At 40.5% G+C, this 24943-nt stretch overlaps 1 protein-coding gene across 2 annotated transcripts in view; it reads right to left on the bottom strand.

Moving 5' to 3' along the window:
* Nucleotides 1–24321, bottom strand: part of eml4 (EMAP like 4) — a 180010-nt gene extending 155689 nt beyond the window's left edge. Inside the window, exon 1 of one of the 2 annotated variants that reach the window (XM_033025567.1) lies at nucleotides 23915–24321. In XM_033025567.1, coding sequence (XP_032881458.1) covers nucleotides 23915–23939 — 25 coding nt within the window. In that variant the 5' untranslated portion in view covers nucleotides 23940–24321. The remainder of the gene's footprint in view (nucleotides 1–23914) is intronic. The other variant, XM_033025564.1, reaches the window with a different exon arrangement.
* Nucleotides 24322–24943: the final 622 nt, after the last annotated feature.

The raw sequence follows: 24943 nt of genomic DNA on the forward strand, positions 1-24943 counted from the left end.
TTGCAACGGTAGAAGTTCACCAGAATCTGAGGAGACAGATGGACTTTCTTTAGTCTCCTCAGGAAGAAGAGACGCTGGTGAGCCTTCTTTACCAGAGTTGAGGTATTGTGGGTCCAAGAGAGGTAATCGGAGTTGTTGACCCCCAGAAACCTGAAGCTGGAAACACGTTCCACCTTCGTCCCGTTAATATGGATGGGGGTGTGCGTCTAGACCCGAAACGTTGCCTATTTCCTTCGCTCCATAGATGCTGCCTCACCCGCTGAGTTTCTCCAACATTTTTGTCTACCTTCGATTTTCCAGCATCTGCAGTTCCTTCTTAAACATGTATCTTCATCAAATGCTTTTACCACAAATTAATGTATTATCACATGCTGCATTATGCAAGCAAGTTTATTTTAACATAATTGCAATATCTTCCAGAAGATATCATGAGAAACAAATCTGTTAGCCAAGAATAATTCAATTGGGGCAAATACCACGCAAAAAAAACCCATTAAGTGTAGTAAGCCGATATTGGCGATATGGTGAAATTATGCTCCAGTTGAGATCCATAGAATGAAAGAGTTAGTGACAGCATGAATAAACACTGGCATAAAGAGAGATGACAGAGACTCAAGGTAAATAAATTACTACCATTCCGACTGCAGGATGATAGACAGCACTATTCCCATGAGTCATTAATAGGTCTATTAATAGTTATTTTTTCGTCATATGAATGAGTGACCTACAGCTAGGTGAAAATCAAAAATAAAAATACGTAGATGACAAAACATGAATGCAAAGTAAACAGCTGTGTACGATGGCAATGGACTGCAAGAGAATCGCAATAGAATAACATTGGTGTCCCGTAAGGATGCCTTCGTCGCCCCCTACTATACTCCCCATACACTCATGACTGTGCAACCAAATTATGCTCCAACTACATTTACAAGTTTGCAGACAGCAAGATGGTGGGCCAGATCTCAAACACGGGAAGGGATAGATAGCTTAGTTATGGGGTGTCAGGGCAACAACCTTCCTCCCAATGTCAGCAAGATGAAAGGCTAGTTATTGACTTCAGTAAGCGTGGTGGAGTATCAGCATCATTGGTGGAGATGGTTGAGAGCTTCAAATTCCAATGTGTAAATATCACCATCAACCTGTCCGGGACCAACCACATTGAAGCTATGACTAAAACAGCACACCAACACTTCCACTTCTTCATGAGTTAGTCCCAAGTTTCCAACCTACCTCATTGCAAACATTGGAATTTTTCTCTTGAACTCGTGTGCTACAAGCTGAGAAATTATATTATGTACACTAGTATTTTTCTCTTTGCATTACCTGTTTTTCTTGTGCACGGCTTGATAGTATTCATGTGTAGTATTTTCTAATTAGATTGGATAGCGAGCAAGCAAAAGTTTTTCATTGTATCCTGGTACATGTGACAATAATAAACCAACACCATAACAGAGGGACATGACCGTACAGAAGCTTAACATTGAAAATAATGGGACATATTTAGAAAGAACAGGGAATGTATATGGGAGTGAGACACAAAATGCTGGAGTAACTCAGCGTGACAGGCAGCATCTCTGGGGAGAAGGAATGGGTGATGTTTCGGGTCGAGATCCTTCTTCAGACTCAACCCAAAACGTCACTCATTCCTTCTCTCCAGAGATGCTGCCTGTCCCACTGAGTTACTCCAGCTTTTTGTATCTATCTCCGATGCAGTACACGTGTATAGAAGGTTGTATCTACCTTCGATTAAAACCAGCATCTGCAGTTCCTTCCTACACAAATATGAGAGTCTGAGCTTCAGAAATAGAGATACAGAATACAAAAAGAAAACTGGGAAGATACATTGAACCTTCATAAAACACAATTTATGCTCAGCTGGCAGCCAGTGGTTTTGACCAGATGACAAATATTTAACATTAAATCAGTAGCATATCAGCCACCTTCTGGCTTTATTATTCTATGTGACATCATTTTATATTTTTTGGAGGATTGTATTTAATGTTCATCTTGAAGTAGTACATAACATAATGCCTATGCAGAGAAAGTAAATAAATGCACGATGATCAATGGGGTGCTATCCAGAATGGCTGCTTTGCCCTGGTTGGTTTCAAGTCTGCTGAGTGCTGTCATCACAGCATTCATGCAGGCAGTGTCACAATGGTGGAAAAGCTTTGAGAGTCAGGAAGATGGACAGTTGCCACAAATACCCTCACCCTGCTCTTGAAGCCATAATGTTTGTGACTGGTTTAGTTCAGTGTCTGATCAGCAATGACTACAGCAATGCTAATTTTCGTAGATTTTGCAGTAATAGAATGTTATATCAAGATAAAGGCCATCATCTTACTGGCGATGGGTGCATTATGTTTCTAGTGTGGCACCATTAATTGACACCTACCATCTCAAGCGTGAATGCCAACCATCTCGAACAGCATGAGGCCTGCACTACTTCATTATCTGAGTTGCAAATGGAATTGAAAAATAATACATTTGTGCATGGGCATCCTCAGAGCTGACTTCATCATGGAAGTAACATTATTTATGACAAGCTATTATTAAATAGCATTATAAGCATTATATGGATTATAAGGTTATAAGAGGACACTGAACCAAAGAACTGCTCCAGAAATATCCTTGGAAGAGACGATTGGCTAATCAGTGTGATCACCTTTCTTTATTCCAGATGACTCCAGCCAACTTCCTGCTGGCTAAAAAAAATATTTCTCGGCCTCTCTCTTGTTCGAAGCGCCTCCCACAGTAAATTCAAAAAGGACAAGTCAAAATTTCCCCTATAAAATAGAATATTTGTTTCATTGAATGGTCTAGTTGTACTGAACAAAGGGCCCCAGAAAAGATAAGGATGATAGATGCTTATCAGGAATTGCCTAGGATTTAATTTGCATTTTCTGTGAACTTCCTATATCTACTGTGTGATGTTTAGAGCTTAATGCATGGCTCATTCTTTTCAATGGCAATTTCCCAATTCTTTTTTAAATATTCACGTCCAGGATCTGGACGTAGCTAAAATAATAAAGTGCTAGCATTTTTTGCTCATACATAAATGCTCTGAATGTAACTCAGCTTCTTACCAAATTATGCCAGACTATACAAGATTAACCAATTCATTGCCAAGTTTCTTTTTCCACTATTGGCCCTGACCCGAGTATACTCAGGGATGGAACTGAACAAGTTAAGGGCATTTCACTAATTTTCCCCAAAACTTCAGTAACTCAGGTCAGGTCGGGGGGAGTTCCCCTCCGCCACGGGTACCATGTAATCCCATGCGACTTGCTCCATGGTCGGATAGTCGGCGACTAATCCATCTCCCCCACCTGATTTGCCAGGTAAGGAGGGGGCTGTGGACCCCCAGCAGGACCAAAAACAAGACCTGTCAAAGGGCGGATGAGCTTCTAGCGAGCTAACGGCCATCCACACTTCAGTAGAAGTTGCAATCACTGTCGTACATAGCATTGTAAGGAATGATGATAAAGCACACACACCAAAATCCTATAGTTCCAGCGGCGGAAGTCCGTGGTGCGTCTGTCACCATCGGAAACCAGCACCACTTTGTCGCTATTGTTTTCAACGATGATGATGAACTAGTTTCATACTGAAAAATATGCAAGAATTGAGTTGTCAACTTTTAGTTTTCTTTCCTCGTCTGGAACATGCAACCAAAAAAAGGTATACAACCAAAATGTGGTCTAGTCCATGAGGTACACAGCTTGAGAAACGAGGCTCTGTTAAAATTTCACAACAATTGAAAGATTTTAAAACAACTAAATGGGACTCTACCCCGATCAAACTCCACTTCCATTACAACTAACAGGTACATTTTCAACAACTCATGAAATTACAAGCCCAAGCACGACAGCTAAGCAACTCTAAAAATACCAGAATTTCTGAAATGCCATAAAATGTATGCAGTCATGGCCCTACATGCTGAAAAAATAAACAATGGCAGCTGTAAATATATTGCGACTATTTGAGTGGCTTATATTTTCTCACAGCAAGCAACTCCTGTCATTAAATATGAAGGGATGGGATTCCTTCAATCAAGTGGTGGACCTAATTAAATTTGTGAGCGCAATTTATTTGCAATATTCAGAGTGAGCTCCTAAGCATTTGGAATGCCTCTACATCAAGACCTAAATGCCAACCAGTTCTAGTCACCACACTATACTGCAACACAGTATGGAAACGGGCTCTTTGGTCCAACTCGCCCATACTAAGATGCCCAATCTATGTTGGTCCCATTTGGCCAGTTTGGCCCATGTCCCTCTAAATCATTCCAATCCATGTACCTGTCCAAATGTATTTTGAATACCTCAAGTACTTCCTCTGGCAACTTGTTCCATAACCCCAACACCCTCTGTATAAAAAAGTTGCCCCTCAGATTCACAATAAATCTTTCCCATATCACCTTAAACCTGTCTCCTCCCCTTCTCAGTTCTCCCTCAGCTCTCAGGCTCTTCCTCATCCTTTTTCCTTTCTTCTCCCCGTCCCCCACCCCCCACCTACATCAGTCTGAAGAAGGGTTTCAGCTCGAAACGTTGCCTATTTCCTTCGCTCCATAGATGCTGCTACACCCGCTGAGTTTCTCCAGCACTTTTGTCTACCTTCACCTTAAACCTACACCTTGTGGTTTTTGAATGCCCTAGCCTGGGAAAAAGACTATGTGCATTCATCCTATCTATACCCCTCATGATTTTACATACCTCTACAAGATCATTGAATATAACATCTAATACCTCTAATGGTAAGATGCGTTAGCCTTATATGATTGAGATATGAGGAGTGGTCTACGATTTCTAGGATATCTCCATGAACCTTTATTATCGGCCAATTTTAAGTGGGAAAAGTTTGGGAGAGGACATTTGCCTTACAGATGATGATTACACTTCTCGCATATCCTTCAGTGAATGAGCCAATGATGCATTTGGTAGGCAAATATTATCAAGTATGCAAGCTTGGTGCTGAAACTCGACCACTGAAGTTAGGTTGACCTTGGTTCTGGACTGTAATCACTGTAGAATGAACCATTTTCCTTTGATTTTGATGATTAGCAGCCACAAATGACCTTGGGTAGGGTGATGGCTACTATAACAGGTGTTGCATCTCCTGCACTGCAGGGGAAAGTATCTGGGCAGGTCGTAGCATGGGTGAGAAGGGATGACTGAACCAGAGTTATAGAGTTACTCCAGCGCTCTGTGTCTATCTATGAAGCAAAATAATATTATATCCTATTATATACTAATACGGAGCTAGCTAGCATTATTCAGTAAATAGAATTTCACGTCCACTTTAAAAAAACAATTTAACTAGATCTATCTTCCCAATGAAAACAGATCAGCAAATATTTTTTGGTTCAGCATCTAAACATCATTATGATTTGCAAAATATAAGTTGTTTCAAAATATCATTTTTGAGTTTATAAATTACAGCATAAAACTAAAAATGTGTTTTGGTAATGCCACCTAGTGTTAACCGAGATTATGGCTTTGATTTTGCAGAAAATTACTACCTATTCCATTGAAAATGCCCGCACTTGCATTTCCCAGCTGCAACTACTTTTAACTCATTCGTTTATATAATTATTTAATTTTTAAAACTTTTTTTTTTTTTTTTTTAACTGTTTTTAAATATCCTTGAATAGATTCAAAAATGTTGACTGCTTTGACACCGATAAAGCCAAAGACATGGTTTACCATAGGGTCAAAAATCTTTTCCAGCTCGGCTTGTTCTCTACCACTTTCCCGACGATGGATATTTTGCTGAAAATCTTGTCGCAGTACAGAATCTTGAATATTGGATGACTTAAGGTAGGAAATCCCCAATGGAAATCGATATAAATGGAGATTCGGCATGCAGGTCAGCAGTAATAGTGGGCAGCTCATCCCATACTGCAAATTCTGATCTATTATTTGATTAATATCTGTGTTTTTGAGGACATGCCTACATTTGAAAAAAACACTAACAAACTGAAAAATACATTTTCTGAAGAAGGACAAGTAAATAGCTTTCGGTAAAAATATTGTTTGAACTGATGGATTTATAACCCAATTGTACAAACACATGGGTCATGTAAATGAAAGTAGTCATGTTTAGTATTTTGTTGCATATCCTTTGCATGCAATGACTGCTTAAGTCTGTGATCCATGGACATCACCAGTTGCTGGGCGTCTTCTCTGGTGATGCTCTGCCAGGCCTGTATTGCAGCCATCTTTAGCTTACGCTTGTTTGGGGGGCTAGTCCCCTTCAGTTTTCTCTTCAGCATATAAAAGGCATGCTCAATTGGGTTCAGATCTGGTGAAGAAATGACCATTTTTTAGCTTTGAAAAACTCCTTTATTGCTTTAGCAGTATGTTTGGGATCATTGTCTTGCTGTAGAATGAACCGGCCAATGAGTTGAGCCATTTGTTTGAACTTGAGCAGATAGGATATGTCTATACCCTTCAGAATTCATTACACTACTACCATCAGCAGTTGTATCATCAATGAAGATAAGTGAGCCAGTACCTTCAGCAGCCACACATGCCCAGGCCATAACACTGTGTTTCACAGATGAGGTGGTATGCTTTGGGTCTTGGGCAGTTCCTTCTCTCCTCCATACTTTGCTCTTGCCATCACTCTGATATAAGTTAATCTTTGTCTCATCTGTCCACAGGACCTTTTTCCAGAACTGTGGTTGTTCTTTTACGTACTTCTTGGCAAACTGTAACCTGGCCATCCTATTTTTGCGGCTAACCAGTGGTTTGCATCTTGTATTTCTGTTCATGAAGTCTTCTGCGGACAGTGGTCATTGACAAATCCACAGATTCCTGAAGTGTTTCGCTGATCTGTCGGACAGGTGTTTGGGGATTTTTCTTTATTATAGAGAGAATTCTTCTGTCATCAGCTGTGGAGGTCTTCCTTGCCCTGCTAGTCCCTTTGCAATTAGTAAGCTCACCAGTGCTCTCTTTCTTCTTAATGATGTTCCAAACAGTTGATTTTGGTAAGCCTAAGGTTTGGCTGGTGTCTCTTACAGTTTTATTCTTGTTTCTCAGTCTCTGGCTTCTTTGACTTTCATTGGCACAACTTTGGTCCTCATGTTGATAAACAGCAATAAAATGTTCCAAATGTGATGGAAAGACTGGAGGAAAGACTATCTGCTGAGAGCTCTCTTATACCTGCATTAAGGAGCCAATTAAACACACCTGAGCAATTACAAACGTCTGTGAAGCCATGTGTCCCAAACATTATGGCACCCTGAAATGGAGGGACTATGTATAAACACAGCTGTAATTTCTACATGGTGAAACCAAAATGCATAAAAATGGCCTTTAATAAAATCTGACAATGTACACTTTAACCCCATGTGATTTTTTCTATTACAAATCTAAAATTGTGGACTGCAGAGGGAAATAAATAAATGATGGGTCTTTGTCCCAAACATTATGGAGGGCAATGGATATTCCCCTCATGATTTTATACACAAACATTTTATTCTCAATTGCACTGTATAGTTGTTAGTGGCAAGAGGATCACAGTTAAATATGTGTAAATCTTTTTAAGATGGAAATTCTAGACAATGTCCCCAAATGCAAAGACTCAACTCAAAGGTGTCAAAGTCTGGAGGAGATGTGATGAAATGGATTTAAAGATTTGCTTGTAATAGGCAGTGTGACAGATGTGATGGTTTGGTTGGAGACCAGACCTCATATGAATATTGATTTCTCTCACTTCAGATAACCCCGGCATTCCCTCTCTCTCCCTCACCCAAGTCGCACTAGTTTCTCGTTTTCACCATACAAACAGCTAATAATGAACTGTTCCCTTTATCATCGTTACTTTCATTCATTGTTTTTTATCTCTCCACATCACCATCTATATCTCTCGTTTCCCTTATCCCTAACCAGTCTGAAGATGGGTCTGGACCCGAAACGTCACCCATTCCTCCTTTTCTCCTTTTCTCCAACGATGCTGCCTGTCCCGCTGAGTTACTCCAGCTTTTTGTATCTCATATGACACAAGAGGATTTTGGAAGAATACATGCGATGGAAAGGGAATTTACAGGGAAAACAAAGTCAACTATCAATATAATTGGTCTTTCTTCTCTGCAACTTGAAACATGCTCAGAGATTTTTATCTAGTTCTAATGAAAGGTCATCAACCTGAATCATTAACACTGTCCTCCCTCTCCACAGATGCTGCCTGACCTGCTGATGTGTCTCCTTGTTTTATTTTACATTAGAAAAAGTTCTAAATGGGTTGGTTTATCACTTCATTGCTGAATACAACAAAAATCAAAACACATCTTTATTTCATGCCAGATATTGTCACCATTCCAAGCAGAAAACAATGACATTTTCTGGACTGATATTCTCCATTTAATTAATACAAAAGGAAAAAATAGCTTTTGTGGAATTTCAGTACATATTTTAAAGATCTCCTGTAGAAAATGCTTGTTGGGGAAAACTGATTTTAGAAATGGTTATTAGTCTACAATACAATAATAAAAATATACCAGATTGACAGGGAATACAGAACCATGTAACACAAGATGATTAACTCTTCTCAAAGCACAATAGTATATTCAGTCCTAACTAGATTGAAATTTCCTAACTGGAACCTTGACAATTTAATGGTCAACACAACAGTGTAAATGCACCCTTAAACCCCTTGTTTAATAGAGATTTGATCTCCTCATGTAGACATATTTAATGTTGCAGTACTCTCAAATGAAATTGCCTGCTGCTAGTTGAGCTTCATGCCAAAGTATATTACCTTAGTATTTACCAGCACTAAAGGTCATTTGTCAATCAGCTGCCTTAATGCCAAGTTTCTCTGGATCCTTCTCAATATGAAACACAACTTGCCCTTCTGCAAAATTGGATATCAACAATTTTAGGCATTACATAATTCAACTAAAATCAATTAAAAAATGAAGAATGAACTGCTGGAATCCAACCAATCACTATTTCTCCACAAAGACGCTGCATCTTTAAAACCTTACACTAAAAAACAGAAATAAAAAACCTAGCTCCATAAGAACAAAGAGAGAAAGATTTTACCTCATATTTTTGCTTTAAAAAAATATATATACTGAATTTCCTACCCATCCCATTCCCACCTACCCAAATTGATAAAACACTACCAGGTGTATAAATAGCCTTTTGCCGATCACACGTGATATGATAAATATGTCCACAAGTGAAGCTGACTGGTCAACTTGCAGACAGATTTATCAGATCACATGATTGACCGAGGCACCATCTATTTATACTTGCCATGGGTGTTCAACGGTGAAAAGAAAGGAATAATTTTAAGGACATCTTTTATTAAGTTTAATTCCTCATTCCAACATGGCATGCCTGCTTAACTGCTATTTTGAAGGCCCCTTCCAGCCATTGGCCTTTAGCCATTAAAACCAAACTGACTAGGGATGCCGCAAAATTTTATGTGCTCCCACCTTCCACTTCCTGCAGCTGTCTAATCAGTAGCATTACTGTACTCAGACTGCTCCAAATATTGCAAGTAATGCCAGCAGAGTTATTTTTTCTTGACCAGTTGCTGGAAACCTATCGGAAATGTTATTACCAGGGATGAAATGATTTAACACTATTTGCCCATGTAAAATTTGATATCAGCAAATTTAGATAAATTTAGAATTTAATTAAAACTGATTTTGTAATGAAAAATGAACAGGAAGTCCAGAGGACTCAAATAACCCAATCAGAAAGACCCATGACATACTTTTGTTGAAATTAACATTTCTCTGACCAACCCATTACATTTCTGAAGACACTTAAAAGAAAGAGAGATAGTGTTCTTTAATATTACTTACCTGGGCATCCGGAAAGCATTGATGTTGCTCCATACGAGATGATTAGTAAATGTGAGGGTGCGCAAACACGCACCCTCACATTAGCAGGAATGGGGGATGTTAGTGTGAAGATGAAAGTATACTTTGATGGGATGTCATGTTCTGGCCATAAACCTTTCAAATATTTAATTAATAATGAAGAGATTTCAAGATATTGTAACTGGGACAATAACTCTGTGTAAATGGGAGCTGGAAGTTATATATTGGTTAAATGAGTAGTGCATGAAAAATTAAGCATAATGGGGGGGGGGGGGGGGGGGGGGAATTTTAATACAATTTATTTTTTTAACTCAAAACTTTTAAATCAACACTTTATAATTATTCCACAACATTTCAGAATTTAATAAAAAAGCATTTGGGAAACCTAGTTCACAGGCATAAAAATCAGTTAAAAAAAAGAAGAATTCTGACATTTATTTCTGCAGACTGGCATATGAAAGTCAGGAAGTAATGCTTTAATTAAATATGCTTTGATTAAAAGCACACCTATGCTGTGCTATTTATTCCCTGTGCTATTCCCATTTTTGAAAAGGTATGTGTTTGCATCACAGAACAAAATTAAAGACAGAAACTTCTAAACTTAATTTAAATTCCCCTTAGTTTAGACGCCTTGAACTTTATCTCCCAAAAGCCTAGAACATAACAGCAGAGGTGAACCCAGCCATGATCTCATTGGTTGCAAGGTTAGATATAGAGGGTAGAGTCGACTAACCCGATTCCTATGCATCACATTATAAAAAATCAAATGATACATTTGGCTCTGTGTAAGATGTAACAGTACAATATTCAGATCAAAAATCCCTGCTTTAAAAATAAATTTGCAATATCGCTGCCATGGGATCTCAAGTAGAATCTCTCAGTTAGTTTTCCAAATGCAATAGGAAATGTCTTATGTAATCCAAAGCAGCTTTACTACATGGAGTAATAAGATGCTACTACAAATCAAAGCACTATGCAGGAGTAGAAATGCAGTAAGCAAGGTCATCTATATTCTAAATCTGTCTATAATCTGTCTTGGGGCTCAGGCTGCTCAGAAGCACGTCACAGATCAATCATTCTGTTGCATCGCTATAGTGTCAAGCTCCAAGTTCCTTCCTATAAATAATGTCATTAGATTAACCTTGCAGAAGGGAAAGGCTTACTGGGACAGTCTCCATCACTTTAACAAAGAGATTCAAAATATCACAATAAATTCTCTCAAGGTAGTGATCAAGTCGCAGAGCCTGCGGACTCATCATTGCGGAGCTGGCCAACTTAGGAGCAGGGGGAGCTGTGGTGACGCGCGGCTGCAACCCGACTTCGGAGCTTCGGAGGCTCTGGCCGCAGGCCCGGTGGACAGGAACATCGGGAGCTCGCAGGTCCCTGGTGGGAGACCGCTTTTCAGAGCTCCCGCAACGGCAACTTCTCCCGCCGGAATCGCGGGGTTTAAATGACTCGGAGCGGGGCCTAACCTAGCCCGGCACGGCTTAAACGGCCGCGGGACTTACCAGCGCCCGCTGCCGGGGGCTTTAACATCGTGAGCCCCAGTCACCTCGACTGTTGGACTGCTGGACCGCGAGAGAAGAACAAAGGGAAGAGATAAGACTTTTGCCTTCCATCACAATGAGGAGGTGTTGGAGATTCACTGTGATGGATTTGTGTAAATTGTGTTAAGTGCGTGTCTTGGGTTTTTTTTTGTATTGTCATGACTGTAGGAATGAAATTTAATGACAATCAAAAGGCATTCTAAGTTAGACACATCAAAACAACGAGACATTGGTTTATGATAAGAAGAGGGAGTTTTAAAAGGGATTTGGGAAAAATGTGTTTCTTTACAAAGAGTATGGGTGATATTTGGAACTCATTGCCAGAGGAGGTAGTGGTGCTATCAGATGCAATCAGTATGTTCAAGAGCCATTTAGACAGACAACGCATAAATGGATAGTAAGGGAACACTGACTTAAATGTAGGAAAAGGGGATTAGCGTAGATGGGCACAAAGGTTGGCCTAGATGTGGTGGGGCAAAGAACTATGCTATACATTTCTATGATTCTAGGTCTGGTGGCATGTGTGAAAAGAGAGACAGAATTGGCATTTCAAGTCAAAGATCTTTTGTCAGAACTGGGCAAAAGAGAAAATGTTAACTTAGACAACTTCACTTCCCCTTTTCCCAGTTCTGCATAGGATCTGCAAAATAAAACATTAATTATCTCACTGTGCACAGAAGCTGCCTAATCTATTTCCAGCTTTTTGCTATTTTTATTCAGCTTTAGGTTTAACTGAAACAGAATTTTACAGAAAAGACAGCATCGTTTCACAATATTTTTGAACATCTGCAAATTATGTTAATTGAAATTAAGTTACTATGTTTCATAAAGTGGCAGTGACAATAGTTAACAAATCATCCAGAAAGAGCACTCATATGAAGCCAAGTTAGGATTTTCCCTGGAGCATCCTGAAGCCATTCCATAAGGGTGGCACAATAGTGTGCCTGTCTCACAGCGTCAGAGATGCGGGTTCGATCCTGACTGTGGCTGCTATCTGTACATTCTCCCTGTGACCGTGTGGGATTTCTCAGGCAACTCCAATTTCCTCCTACATTCCAAAGACATGCAGGCTTGTAGGTTAATTGGCTTCTGTAAATTGTCCCTCGTGTGAAGGACATACAGTGCATTCAGAAAGTATTCAGACCCCTTCACTTTTTCCACATTTTGTTACGTTACAGCCTTATTCTAAAATTGATTTAAAAAAAAATTTAAATCATCAATCTACACACAATACCCCAGAATGAAGAAGCGAAAACAGGTGTTGTGAAATTTTTGCAAAGCAATTCAAAAGAAATAACTGAAATATCACATTTACATAAGTACTCAGACCCTTTGCTATGACACTCAAAATTGAGCTTAGGTTCATCCCGTTTCCATTGATTATCCATAAGATGTTTCTACAACTTGGAGTCAACCAGTGGTAAGTTAAATTGTTTGGACATGATTTGGAAAGACACACACCTGTCTATATAAGGTCCCACAGTTGACAGTGCATGTCAGAGCAAAAACCAAGCCATGAAGATGAAGGAATTGTCCATAGACCTCCGAGACATTATTGTGTCGAGACACAGATCTGGGGAAGGGAACAAAATAATTTCTGCAGCATTGCAGGTCCCGAAGAGCACAGTGGCCTCCGTCATTCTTAAATGGAAGAACTTTGGAACCACCAGGACTCTTCATAGAGCTGGCCGCCCGGCCAAACTGTGCAACCGGGGGAGAAGGGCCTTGATCAGGGAGATGACCAAGAACCCGATGGTCACCCTGACAGAGCTCCAGAGTTGCTCTGTGGAGATGGGAGAACCTTCCAGAAGGACAACTATATCTACAGCACACCACCCATCACGCTTTTATGGTAGAGTGGCCAGACGGAAGCCACTCCTCAGTAAAAGGCACATGACAGCTCGCTTGGAGTTTGCCAAAAGACACCCAAAGGACTCTCAGACCATGAGAAACAAGATTCTCTGGTCTGATGAAACCAAGATTGAACTCTTTGGCCTGAATGCCAAGCATCACGCCTGGAGGAAACCAAGCATTGCTCATCACCTGGCCAATACCATACCTATGGTGAAGCATGGTGGTGACAGCATCATGCTGTGGGGATGTGTTTCAGAGGCAGGAACTGGAGTCTAGTCAGGATCGAGGGAAAGATGAACAGAACAAAGTACAGAGAGATCCTTGATGAAAACCTGCTCCAGAGCATTTTGGACCTCAGACTAAGGCGGAGGTTCGCCTTCCAACAGGACAACGACCCTAAGCACACAGCCAAGACAATGCTGGAGAGGCTTTGTGACGAGTCTGTGAACGTCCCAGAGTGGCCCAGCCAGACCCCGGACTTGAACCCGATCAAACATCATAGGGAGGTCCTGAAAATAGCTGTGCATCGACGCTCCCCATCCAACCTGACAGAGCTTGAGAGGATCTGCAGTGAAGAATGGGAGAAATTACCCAAATGCAGGTGTGCCAAGCTTGTAGCGTCATACCCAAGAAGATTGAGGATGTAATCGCTGCCAAAGCTGCCTCAACAAAGTACTGAGTAAAGGGTCTGAATACTTATGTAAATGTGATATTTCAGTTATTTCTTTTTAATTACTTTGCAAAAATTTCTAAACACCTGTTTTCTCTTTTTTATTATGGGGTATTGATGATAAAAATATGAATTTAATCCTTTTTAGAATAAGGATGTAATGTAACAAAATGTGGAAAAAGTGGTCTGAATACTTGATTGCACTGTAGATCTAGTGCATCGATGGTCTGTGTGGACTCGTTGGCTCGAAGGGCCGGTTTCCATGCTCTTTGCCTAGTCAGCCTGATTTTAATGGCTAAGCTCCAAGGTCATTTATAATTAATTGTGTAAAGGGCAGCCTAGTGGCACAGCGGTAGAGTTGCTGCCTTACAGCACCAGAGACCCAGGTTCAATCCTAACTATGGGTGCCGTCTGTACATAGTTTGTTCGTTCTCCCCATAACTGTGTGGGCTTTTCTCCGGGATATCCAGTTTCCTCACATACTCCATAACATGCAGGTTTTTAGGTTAATTTTGTAGGAAGGATGCTGGAGTAACTCAGCGGAGCAGACAGCATTTCTGCAGAGAAGGAATTGGTGACGTTTTTGTAGGATAGTGTTAGAGACCCTTCTTCTTCGGATGGGTCTCAACCCGAAATGTCACCCGTTCCTTCTCTCCAGAGATGCTGCCAGTCCCGCTGAGTTACTCCAGCATTTGTGTCTATCATCTGTAGGTTAATTGGCTTGGTATAATTGTAAATTGTCCCATGTGTATGTAGGATAGTGTTAGTGCGTGGGGATCTCTAGTTGGCTCGCACTCTGTGGGCCAGAGGGCCTGTTCATGCGCTGTATCACTAATCCAAAAATCTATTGCAATTCCTCTTTTTATTTAACATTTCATCATATTAATCTTTTTTTCTGTTTTTTATTCTCAAAGTTAAGTTTAATTTACTGGTTCATGTTTTCTTTGTTGATTTTGATTTTTACTATCACAAGTTCACCTATGAGACAATAGAGCATAAACTCTTCTCAACAAACATCTCTCAACTCTAACAATGTATGAAGTCTTAATATTTGATCCCAACAACACTTCAGTTGTTATCGATAAGGTAACATACAATGCAATACATTTTTACTCAGTATTTTGGAACAATACAAGAATAAAAACACATTTTCAATAATAGTGCAGTTACAAAGAAAGAGCCCAAAATAATTCAAGTTTCACTGGATTACAGGTATTGTCATAAAGGACCAATTGTTGTTCCGTGGTGTTCACCAATAATAATTAGACATTTAAAAGGACACTTGGTCAGATAGTCTATCGAGATTATTTGCATTGCAATAGGAGTAAGATGCAACAATTTCCAAGCTACTTTTATTCCATTTAGGCACAAAGCATTTCCAGAATCTGCTCCTATAATCAACAAGCTATCCACAAATTACATGCAAGATTTAAACTGGCCAGAATGTACATTAAAATGTATTCATATGGGCATGGGATGTTATTATAAATAGAACACATAATGGTTGACAGTTTATGTATAACCACAGCTGAGCGTTACCAGAAGTCACGAGATACCAGGATTGTATCTCTCCTCCCCCATTTAATGGTCAATAGCTATTCTCTTTAATTGATATTTTAATGTATTGTGGTTGTGTAAGAAATATTGAATTATAAATGTGTAATGAACCGCAAATTCTAAAGTTTCATTTCTCAATGTGTTTAAATACTGTTTTAAATTTTAAAAAGGAAGACTAATTTCCCCAATGTTTTTAAACGTTGCCATTGCACTTGTCTCTGGTTCCCCATTTCTTTATAAATGCATTAACATAGAATCAGAGTTATCCAGTATAGAATCAGGCCCTTCGACCCATCTTGTGCATGTTAACCAATATGGCATATTGGGCTAGTCCGACTTGCCTACATTCGGTCCAGAGCCCTCTAAAGCTTTCCTATCTATTGAATCCGCTTCAAAAGCTTCCTCTGGCTGATCATTCTCCAGTGCTCTATCATTCACTACACAAGTCCGGCCCTGGTTTGACATACTAAAATGCAACATCTCACACTTATCAAACCAAAATTCCACTTGCCATTCCTTGCCCCACCTTCTTAACTGATCTCGATTCTGTTGTAAATTTAGATATTCTTCCTCACTCACCACTATACGACCAATCAAGTAATCTGCAAATTTACCGACAAAGCTAACGATGATGTCACGCAAATGATTATTGCACTTAACTAACAGCAATGGATGCAATACCAATCTCTTTGACATTTCACAGGCCTCCAAATCAAAAAAAATTACCCCTCTACAACTACACTTTGACTCCTTCCTATAGGCCCATTAGCTTGCTCTCCTTGGATTTCATGTGATCTAAACTTCCAGTCGAGTATACCATGCAGGACCCTGTCAAAGGTCCAAAGATAATGACCACATCCCTGCCCTCATTAATTCTCTTGATGACCTCTTCAAAAATAAAAATCTATCTGATTTGTAGAACTCGATTTCCCATGTGCTATCCCTAATCAGACCATGCCTAATCAAATGCTGGTAAAGTCTTTAATCGGACTATTTTGCGCTAAACGTCATACCCTTTATCATGTATCTGTACACTATGGACGGTTCGATTGTAATCACGTATAATCTTTCTTTTAACCGGCTAACACACAACAAAAGGCTTTTCACTGTACCTCGGTACACATGAAAATAAACTAAACAAGGTTCCTACTGCTGACGTCAGCCTTACCAGCCTGGCTTGTCTCTGCTGCCTTTCTTAGATAACAATATAACATATCTACGCAGGTTTTCATTTGGCTGATGAAATCTGGTTATTGAAGGTTCAGTTGATAATCTTTTGTTATGGATTACAGAGTATATTCTCGACAATAAGCTCAACAACAACATTGTTTTTCAGATTTTACCAATGATTAAAGCTTAGCTTCTAAAGTCTGACACATTAACCTCTAACACAAACACTTTTTTTTTTAAACAAGGTTTCACAAGCACTTTGGTCTCCTGCTCAAGCTGTGCAATTGCAACTAAAAACACCATATGACCAACTTGATACAGTACCCAACACCATTTGTGGAGCAACCACATGCTATTTCACATTAAGGCAGAAATTATGACAAGCTTAAGCACAAACTATGTCCTGTTAAAGATCTTGAGATTTGTAACCCCCATCACTCCATGCTCACCAGCAGTGAATTTCAGTATTTGAAGCAAAAAAGTATAGATAAGTCTTACTTTAATGTACACAAACATTTTTTCTGCAAAAACTTAACCTCAAGGAAAAAATGTAAAATATTTTAACAAGGACCATTACTTCATTGGAGCCGATGACACACATACAAGTCAAGGTGCAGGGCTAAGTCACATTAACTCGGACTCCACAAAAATCACAAATAAGAGAAAAGTAGATATATCAAAGGAGCAACAAATGATACAGATTTCGATAGACGGAATACTGTAATAAAATGGTTCAGGGTGACATGGTTAATGAAAGCAAGAGATTGACAGTTGGCCGGAATAGGGATCTACTCTGTAGACTGTGTATTTGTGTTGTACATTACATCTTATATTTGATTAATATAAGATGTCCTACAAATAAGAGTAAATATCATCACTGTTAGAAACTCAAATCTGTGGTCAGTAATCATATCATAGTTTATCCCATGAAGACAAGCCAGACCATTTGCAACTTTGAGAGATGTGATCAACAAAAGGGCAAAGTATTTGTCCACATAACTGCTCCATTTTTATAACTACCCACCTACAATACGTTACCCACCTTCCCATGTCTCACTGGCTATTTAATATTTATTCACAACATGATTTTAGTACTTTTAAACTATTCCAAAGTATTTCATTCGTAGCTTGTCACCCATATTCAACTCTACATAAGGTTATGCATCACAATTATAAATCCTTATTCTCCTTTTAAGTTCCATCCATGCATGCATTTTGGATCCAAGGTCTCAAAATTGTTTCCCTCAACCTTTCCCTCCTTCACAAAGTAACTTTAAACTAAGATTTAGACAAAGCCTTGAGTCGTGTGTCTTGTTACAGCTTGGTCAAAATCCATTCTTTAATTGATGATAATCTGAATAAGTTCCTGTCCATTATGTTTAGAGTAATTTGTAAACTCCAGTATCATGTATTTTCTTGGTGCAAATTTAGCAAAGGAAACCATGTACGTTTTATGTGATCATAGGCCTATACTGAAGCCAAGAATTTAACGACACAAATAACTAAGCACATCGTTATCAGAAATATACGAGACTGCAGCTTTAGATTAGACAAAGAAATGAAAACTGGAGTCATGTCAAATTAAAGCTATAAATGTTGAGACATACAAAATTGAAGCAACAGATCCAAAACTCAAAAACTTCATCATAGGATTTCTTTAAAGAGGAAATTCAAAATATTTACAGACTTAAAAGGCTTTGCCAACATTTAAATGGTAGAATTACTTTTATGCAACTACTGCAAGCAAGCTGGGTTATTGCTTTGTGGCATACTCCTAGACACCATTTATCGGCTTGGTAATTTACTCCCTGGTTTCAAGTGACATCATAAATCAAACAACCAAAACTCTGCAAGTGCAACATCGAGGTCATGTGAACTCTGACATTAAAATTTGTAACATCATTGCTTCTTACGACCATCCATAATGCATACCACACCCGTAATAAAGTTAAAACAACCCCAGTGACAGTCAAAACCAGCGCAGCTATTACATTGAGAAACCCACTTCCTCCAATGACTGTTGAACATTAACTTTCAAATAAATTATACATTGTGCTGATAATAATTGAGAATGAAGTTTTCAATAGTTTCAACGTGGAAGTATTTTGCAATATCGTGCCTTACCACTCGGGAACCAATTAGTGTGCGCAATTTAACAATTTTTCACAGATGTCATTCTGTGGCAAAACATAAATCAAAACACAGCCAAATTTAAATTTTACTTCAGATGCTTAGTTTATTATTGTCACTTGCACAGAGCTACAGTGAAAAGCTTTTTGTTGCATGCTCTCCAGTCAAAGAAAAGTCTATACATAATTACAATCAATATGAAAAACAGCATACAGGAAAAAGGGTACTGTATAACATTTACTGCAAGATAAAGTCCGATTAATGATAGTTCGCAGGTCTCCAATGAGGTAGATGAGAGGTGTAGATGAGAGGTCAGGACCGCATTATAGCTAGTGCGTGGGCAGTTCAGTTGCCTGATAACAGCTGGGAAGAAACTGTCCTTGAAACTGGAAGTATGCGTTTTGAAACTTGCTGTACGAGTTCAAGAAAGGCCATTTTGTTTGAAACTTGTAACGCCAGACCTTCCCTAAAGTAAGAAAGATTTTCAATAATTGCAGAGACATTTCCATCAGCTTTGATTTTAAATTTTGCCAATAAGGGACCAGTGAGCATTTGATACATGGAGCTCTTTTCCTCATAGCAAGGATATGCAAGCATACAACAATGTCAAACAATCCATTCATAGTATTTTAAAATTTTACATAGAAGTTGAAGAAAGTATATTTAAATGTCCACAGCACTATTACAATGTCATTAAAAATACAAGTCAATGGTTTATTGAGCGAGAAGATCATCCAACCATTTGGCAACATGCCATTTCGGAGAATATTGCAGCAATTTCCGCATTGAAATTAACGCACAATATATTTTAAATAACAAGGATTATAAACAAATATTACTGTTGCTATCATAGATTCTATAGATTCAGGATCAGTTCCAGTGGATTGGAAGATAGCTAATGTTATCCCACTTTTTAAGAAAGGCAGGAGAGAGAAAACAGAGAATTATAGATCAGTTAGCCCGACATCGGCGGTGGGGAAGATGCTGGAGTTAATTATAAAAGATGAAATAGCGGCACATTTGGATAGCAGTAACAGGATCGGTCCGAGTCAGCATGGATTTACAAAGGGGAAATCATGCTTGACTAATCTTCTGGAATTTTTTTGAGGATGTAACTAGGAAAATGGGGAGAGCCAGTGGATGTAGTGCACCTGGACTTTCATAAAGCATTTGATAAGGTCCCACATAGCAGATTAGTGGGCAAAATTAGGGCAAGTGTTGGGGAGAGTGCTGACATGGATAGAACATTGGTTGGCAGACAGGAAACGAAGAGTAGGGATTAAAGGGTCCCTTTCAGAATGGCAGGCAGTGGGCTAAGCTCGGTGCTGGGACCGCAGCTATTTACAATATACATCAATGATTTAGATGAAGGGATTCAAAGTAACATGAGCAAATTTGCAGATGATATAAAGCTGGGTGGCAGTGCGAACTGTGAGGAAGATGCCATGAGAATGCAAGGTGACTGAGTGGGCAGATGCATGGCAGATGCAGTTTAATGTGGATAGATGTGAGGTTATCCACTTTGGTAGCAAAAACAGGAAGGCAAATTACTATCTAAATAGTGTCAAGTTGGGAAAAGGGGAAGTACAACGGGATCTGGGGGTCCTTGTTCATCAGTCTATGAAAGTAAGCATGCAGGTGCAGCAGGCAGTGAAGAAAGTGAATGGCATGTTGGCCTCTATAACAAGAGGAGTTGAGTATAGGAGCAAATAGGTCCTTCTGCGGTTGTATATGGCCCTAGTGAGACCACACCTGGAGTATTGTGTGCAGTTTTGGTCCCCTAATTTGAGGAAGGACATTCTTTCTATTGAGGGAGTGCAGCGTAGGTTTACAAGGTTAATTCCCGGGATAGCAGGACTGTCATATGCTGAGAGAATGGAGCAGTTGGGCTTGTATACTCTGGAGTTTAGAAAAATGAGAGGGGATCTTATTGAAACACATAAGATTATTAAGGGTTTGGACATGCTAGAGGCAGGAAACATGTTCCCAATGTTGGGGGAGTCCAGAACCAGGGGCCACAGTTTAAGAATAAGCGGCAAGCCATTTAGAACGGAGACGAGGAAACACTTTTTCTCACAGAGAGTTGTGAGTTTGTGGAATTCTCTGCCTCAGTGGGCGGTGGAGGCTGGTTTTTTGGATACTTTCAAGAGAGAGCTAGATAGGGTTCTTAAAAATAGCAGTCAGGGGATATGGGGAGAAGGGCCGAATAGCCTACTCCTGCACCTCTTGTCTATTGGCTATTATAATATTCCTTTAATTAGAAATGCACATTGGTAGGTGGGTAAACAAACAGCTGTGGGTAGTATATCTGCATTATCCTATTAAATTGCACCAAATGACTGGATTGGCAGCAACCTAATGACAGCTAAAAAAAATGTATGATTGATTGCTATCACTGTTCCAATATTGGTTTATATTGGGAGAAGACAAGGAAATGTGCAGCAATAACTTGAGCAAGAGCACATTTCAATTACAACTAAATTATGGTCATAAGTATTCAACAATTACAATTACTTCATCAGAAATATTGTTTACATTTGCCCAAATACTCAGAAGCATTACTCCATTCTGTCCACTATCACTACACACATAAGACATTACCAGAACTAAAAATGTAACTAAAACCTATGGATACATGATAAAAACTGAAGATTTTAAAACTAAAGCTGCTATAATATTTTACTCGTAAATAAATAATTGGAAGAATGGAGGCACAAAGGCAAAATCTAGATTAGGAAGACGTCAATTCCAAATGAAATTACTTTAAAACAATGTTGTCTGTTATTATCTCATTTACTTATTTCTGCCACCTCCTCTTGTTCTGGATTCCCATAGCAGAGGAATTGTTTCTTTGTTTTTACCCTAATCAAAAAATTCAATTAGATCACTCATCAACCTCGAGTCAGAGATTACAAATTGTGGAACCACTCCTCATAAATTCTCTTCTCAAAACATCATACCAAATCTACATTGCTCCACTTTCTACACCAGTACATATCTCAAAGGTCTCAGTTCTCATAACCCCTATACTTTCTGACAAAAATGTTCTATATGACTGAACATTTACTTTCTCACCTTTGCAATCCAGTCCTCTTGCAATAAAAGGCAAAACATTTAATTAGCATTTTTTGTTGTGCGTATGATAAAAAATTCCTGTCGATGAACACCTACGTTTTCCTTGCTCTTCAGCATCTCCTAGCACCTCACAATTAATATTCCTATTTGCCTTTCAAGATCCAAATGCATACCAGAGAAGTCAAAAATAAACTTCCTTTCACAAATATTGCTCTAACTGACAACGTTCCGACTGCTCACTCAGTCTTGCTGTTAGCAAATCTATATCAATGTGTAGCCTCTCTCCCCGATTTGGATATTTGCAATTTTCCATTCTGAACTGACTGTTGCACATTTCCAAAAATTATAATCAGCGCATCTGTAATTTTCTTACAGCATGCATTACAACTGGTCCTAGAGATTTATTTCTTAAAATTCCCCTATTATCATTTTTATAAAACTCTTATGCAGCTTTTTTTCCTAGTCCTTTTCTCATGCAAAAATACACGGTACTCATTTAACAACTCTTCCATTTACTATCTCACGACCATCTATCATCAATAATTCCATATTTTCATTACAATTCTTTTCTTCTATTTCTTTTAAATGTCTTTGATATTATTAGTTTTTTATATCCTTAAGATTTTTTTATTACAAAATATGCACATACTTTGTTTCCTATTTTGTTCACTTCAATATGCTGGATATACCAGTATTTACATACTTGAAAGCCTTTCCTTTTTGTTCAATACTGTCTGAACCTTGAGATTAAATAGTGTCGTTAAGGGCTATATGGCAGTTTTGTTTCATACGTAATACTTATATGACTCATCAGCAAATTTACCTTACTTAAAAGTTAGTTTATCCCTTCCTCTCATACCCGATATTAAACTCAATATTAATTGATTGCCAGATGTATTATTGTTATTGGATTTTTAAAGTAATGCTGGTGTGTTACTCTTAAATAAACTCATTATGGTCCGCTTACACACCATTTGTAAACATGAGAAAACATTTCACAGAAATAACCCATTTGGTCCACCCAATCTATACTGCTACTGTTGTTCCTCATCCAATTATAAAAATAATCAGATGTTCCTTTCCGCCTAAAATGCTTAGGCTCTCTACCTCAACTACTCTCTACGGCAGCAAGTTTCACCTTCTCTCCATTCAATGGGTGCGGAAGTTTCAAGTCTCCATATTACCTAGCAACTAATGTACTCTGGTGGTGGCGGGTCGCTAGGTTTGCTCGTCCCCTTGTGTGGAAACCTTCTGCCACCCACGAAGAGAGCTGAATTATGTCTCTGGCTGGCACGGCTGTTGTAGTCAAAGATACTAGAGACCATCAAGCGAATCATCTCTAACTTTGTCCTTCCCTCCACAGCTCGTGTAGTTTATCTAACGAACGTTTCAGCCACGTAGAGATCCACGTTAGGATCCACGTTAAACCATCAGCCGGGATGACAGCGGTGGCTGTGCAACTGGGAACCGCGGCATTTCATTTGGCGAGGGGGCATCGGCTAGTGCTTCGCTACAGGTCGTTCCCCAACTCTGATTGCGAGTGCAACTTCACACGGACAGGCAGGGGTGGATCAGTCTGAATCTGAATCCACCATTGCGCCGTGCAAGGGAATGAGGAGGCGGTTTAGGAAGGTGCCTGCGAATGCATGAACCTGCGGAGCTGCAGCAGAGATAGCAGCGGCAAAGGTCTTAGCTCCGCTCTGTGATCTTTGGCAGCAAGGGCGGGTTAGGGGCGGACGGCAGCTCCTGTCCGGCGCTAGGACCTGGGGTCGCTGCCGCGGACGTCGAGCGGACACCAGCGGCCGGGGAGGGGGGGGGGGGGGACGCGGAGCACATGCAACCCACATCCCTTCACCCGGAGCGCCAGCTGTCAGCCCTGCTCAGAGCCGGGTCGGTGGCAGACACCGTGGATTTAGCCGTATCTCTCTCTCTCTCTCCCACACACAGCCCACAAAGTTAGCCGGTCCCGGGAGGCGGTGTTCGGGTGGTTGTCTCAGCGCCGCCGCCTCCCCGCTCTCGACCATTCCTCCGCGAGCGGCGGCGCCTCGCTCTTCTTTTCAAACAACTCACCCAAACTGCCGGCGAAACCGTCCATCGCGCGAGTCGCAGGGAACCGTCGGTCCGCTGCTGCTCCGGCTCCGGCTCCGGCTCCAGTCCGCCTGCCTTCTGCCGCCGCTCTGCCCGCTGCCTCTGCTGCTGCCGTCTCTTTCAGCTTAAATTCCGCCAGCTGTCCTGTCCATGGGACACACGGCGCTCCGCTTCACGCTCGGGGGAACCCGCGCCGCCTCAGCTTCCTTTGCTGCCAGAGAGAGAGAGCTTCGTCAATCAGCCGCACGATTATTTTTTTTCTCTCCCTCCCCTTTCGAAACTCGAGCTGAAAGAGAAACACGCTCGCGCTCCGCCTTCGCCTCGGCGGCCACCGTTCACCCCGCCCCTACTGCGCAGGCGCAGCGGGGAAGCCGGCTTGACCCAGTGCCTTCTGGGAAATGTAGTCTCACTTCACTCTCACCGCCCGCCAGCTACCCTGCAGTCTCGACCAAAGATTATAGAGCTCTATGATCTTTGGTCTCGGCATCAGTCCGCCAGCTCCACTGCAATCTCGGCATCAGTCCGCCAGCTCCACTGCAATCTCGGCATCAGTCCGCCAGCTCCACTGCAATCTCGGCATCAGTCCGCCAGCTCCACTGCAATCTCGGCATCAGCCCGCCAGCTCCACTGCAATCTCGGCATTAACCCTCTTACTCCACTGCAGTCTCGGCATCAACCCGCCAGCTCCACTGCAATCTCGGCATCAGTCCGCCAGCTCCACTGCAATCTCGGCACCCACTCTCCCGCTCCACTGCAGTCTCGCCACTAGCCCAACTACTCACGAGAGAGTTGAGGGCTGAGGGAAACAAGGGATATGGAGAAAAAGCCGGAATGGGGTACTGATTTTGGATGATCAGCTATGATCATATTGAATGGTGGTGCTGGTTCGAAATGTCGAATAGAAACATAGAAATTAGGTGCAGGAGTAGGCCATTCGGCCCTTCGAGCCTGCACCGCCATTCAATATGATCATGGCTGATCATCCAACTAAGTATCCCGTACCTGCCTTCT

This window comes from Amblyraja radiata, chromosome 8 (assembly GCF_010909765.2).
Source record: "Amblyraja radiata isolate CabotCenter1 chromosome 8, sAmbRad1.1.pri, whole genome shotgun sequence".
NCBI lineage: Eukaryota > Metazoa > Chordata > Chondrichthyes > Rajiformes > Rajidae > Amblyraja > Amblyraja radiata.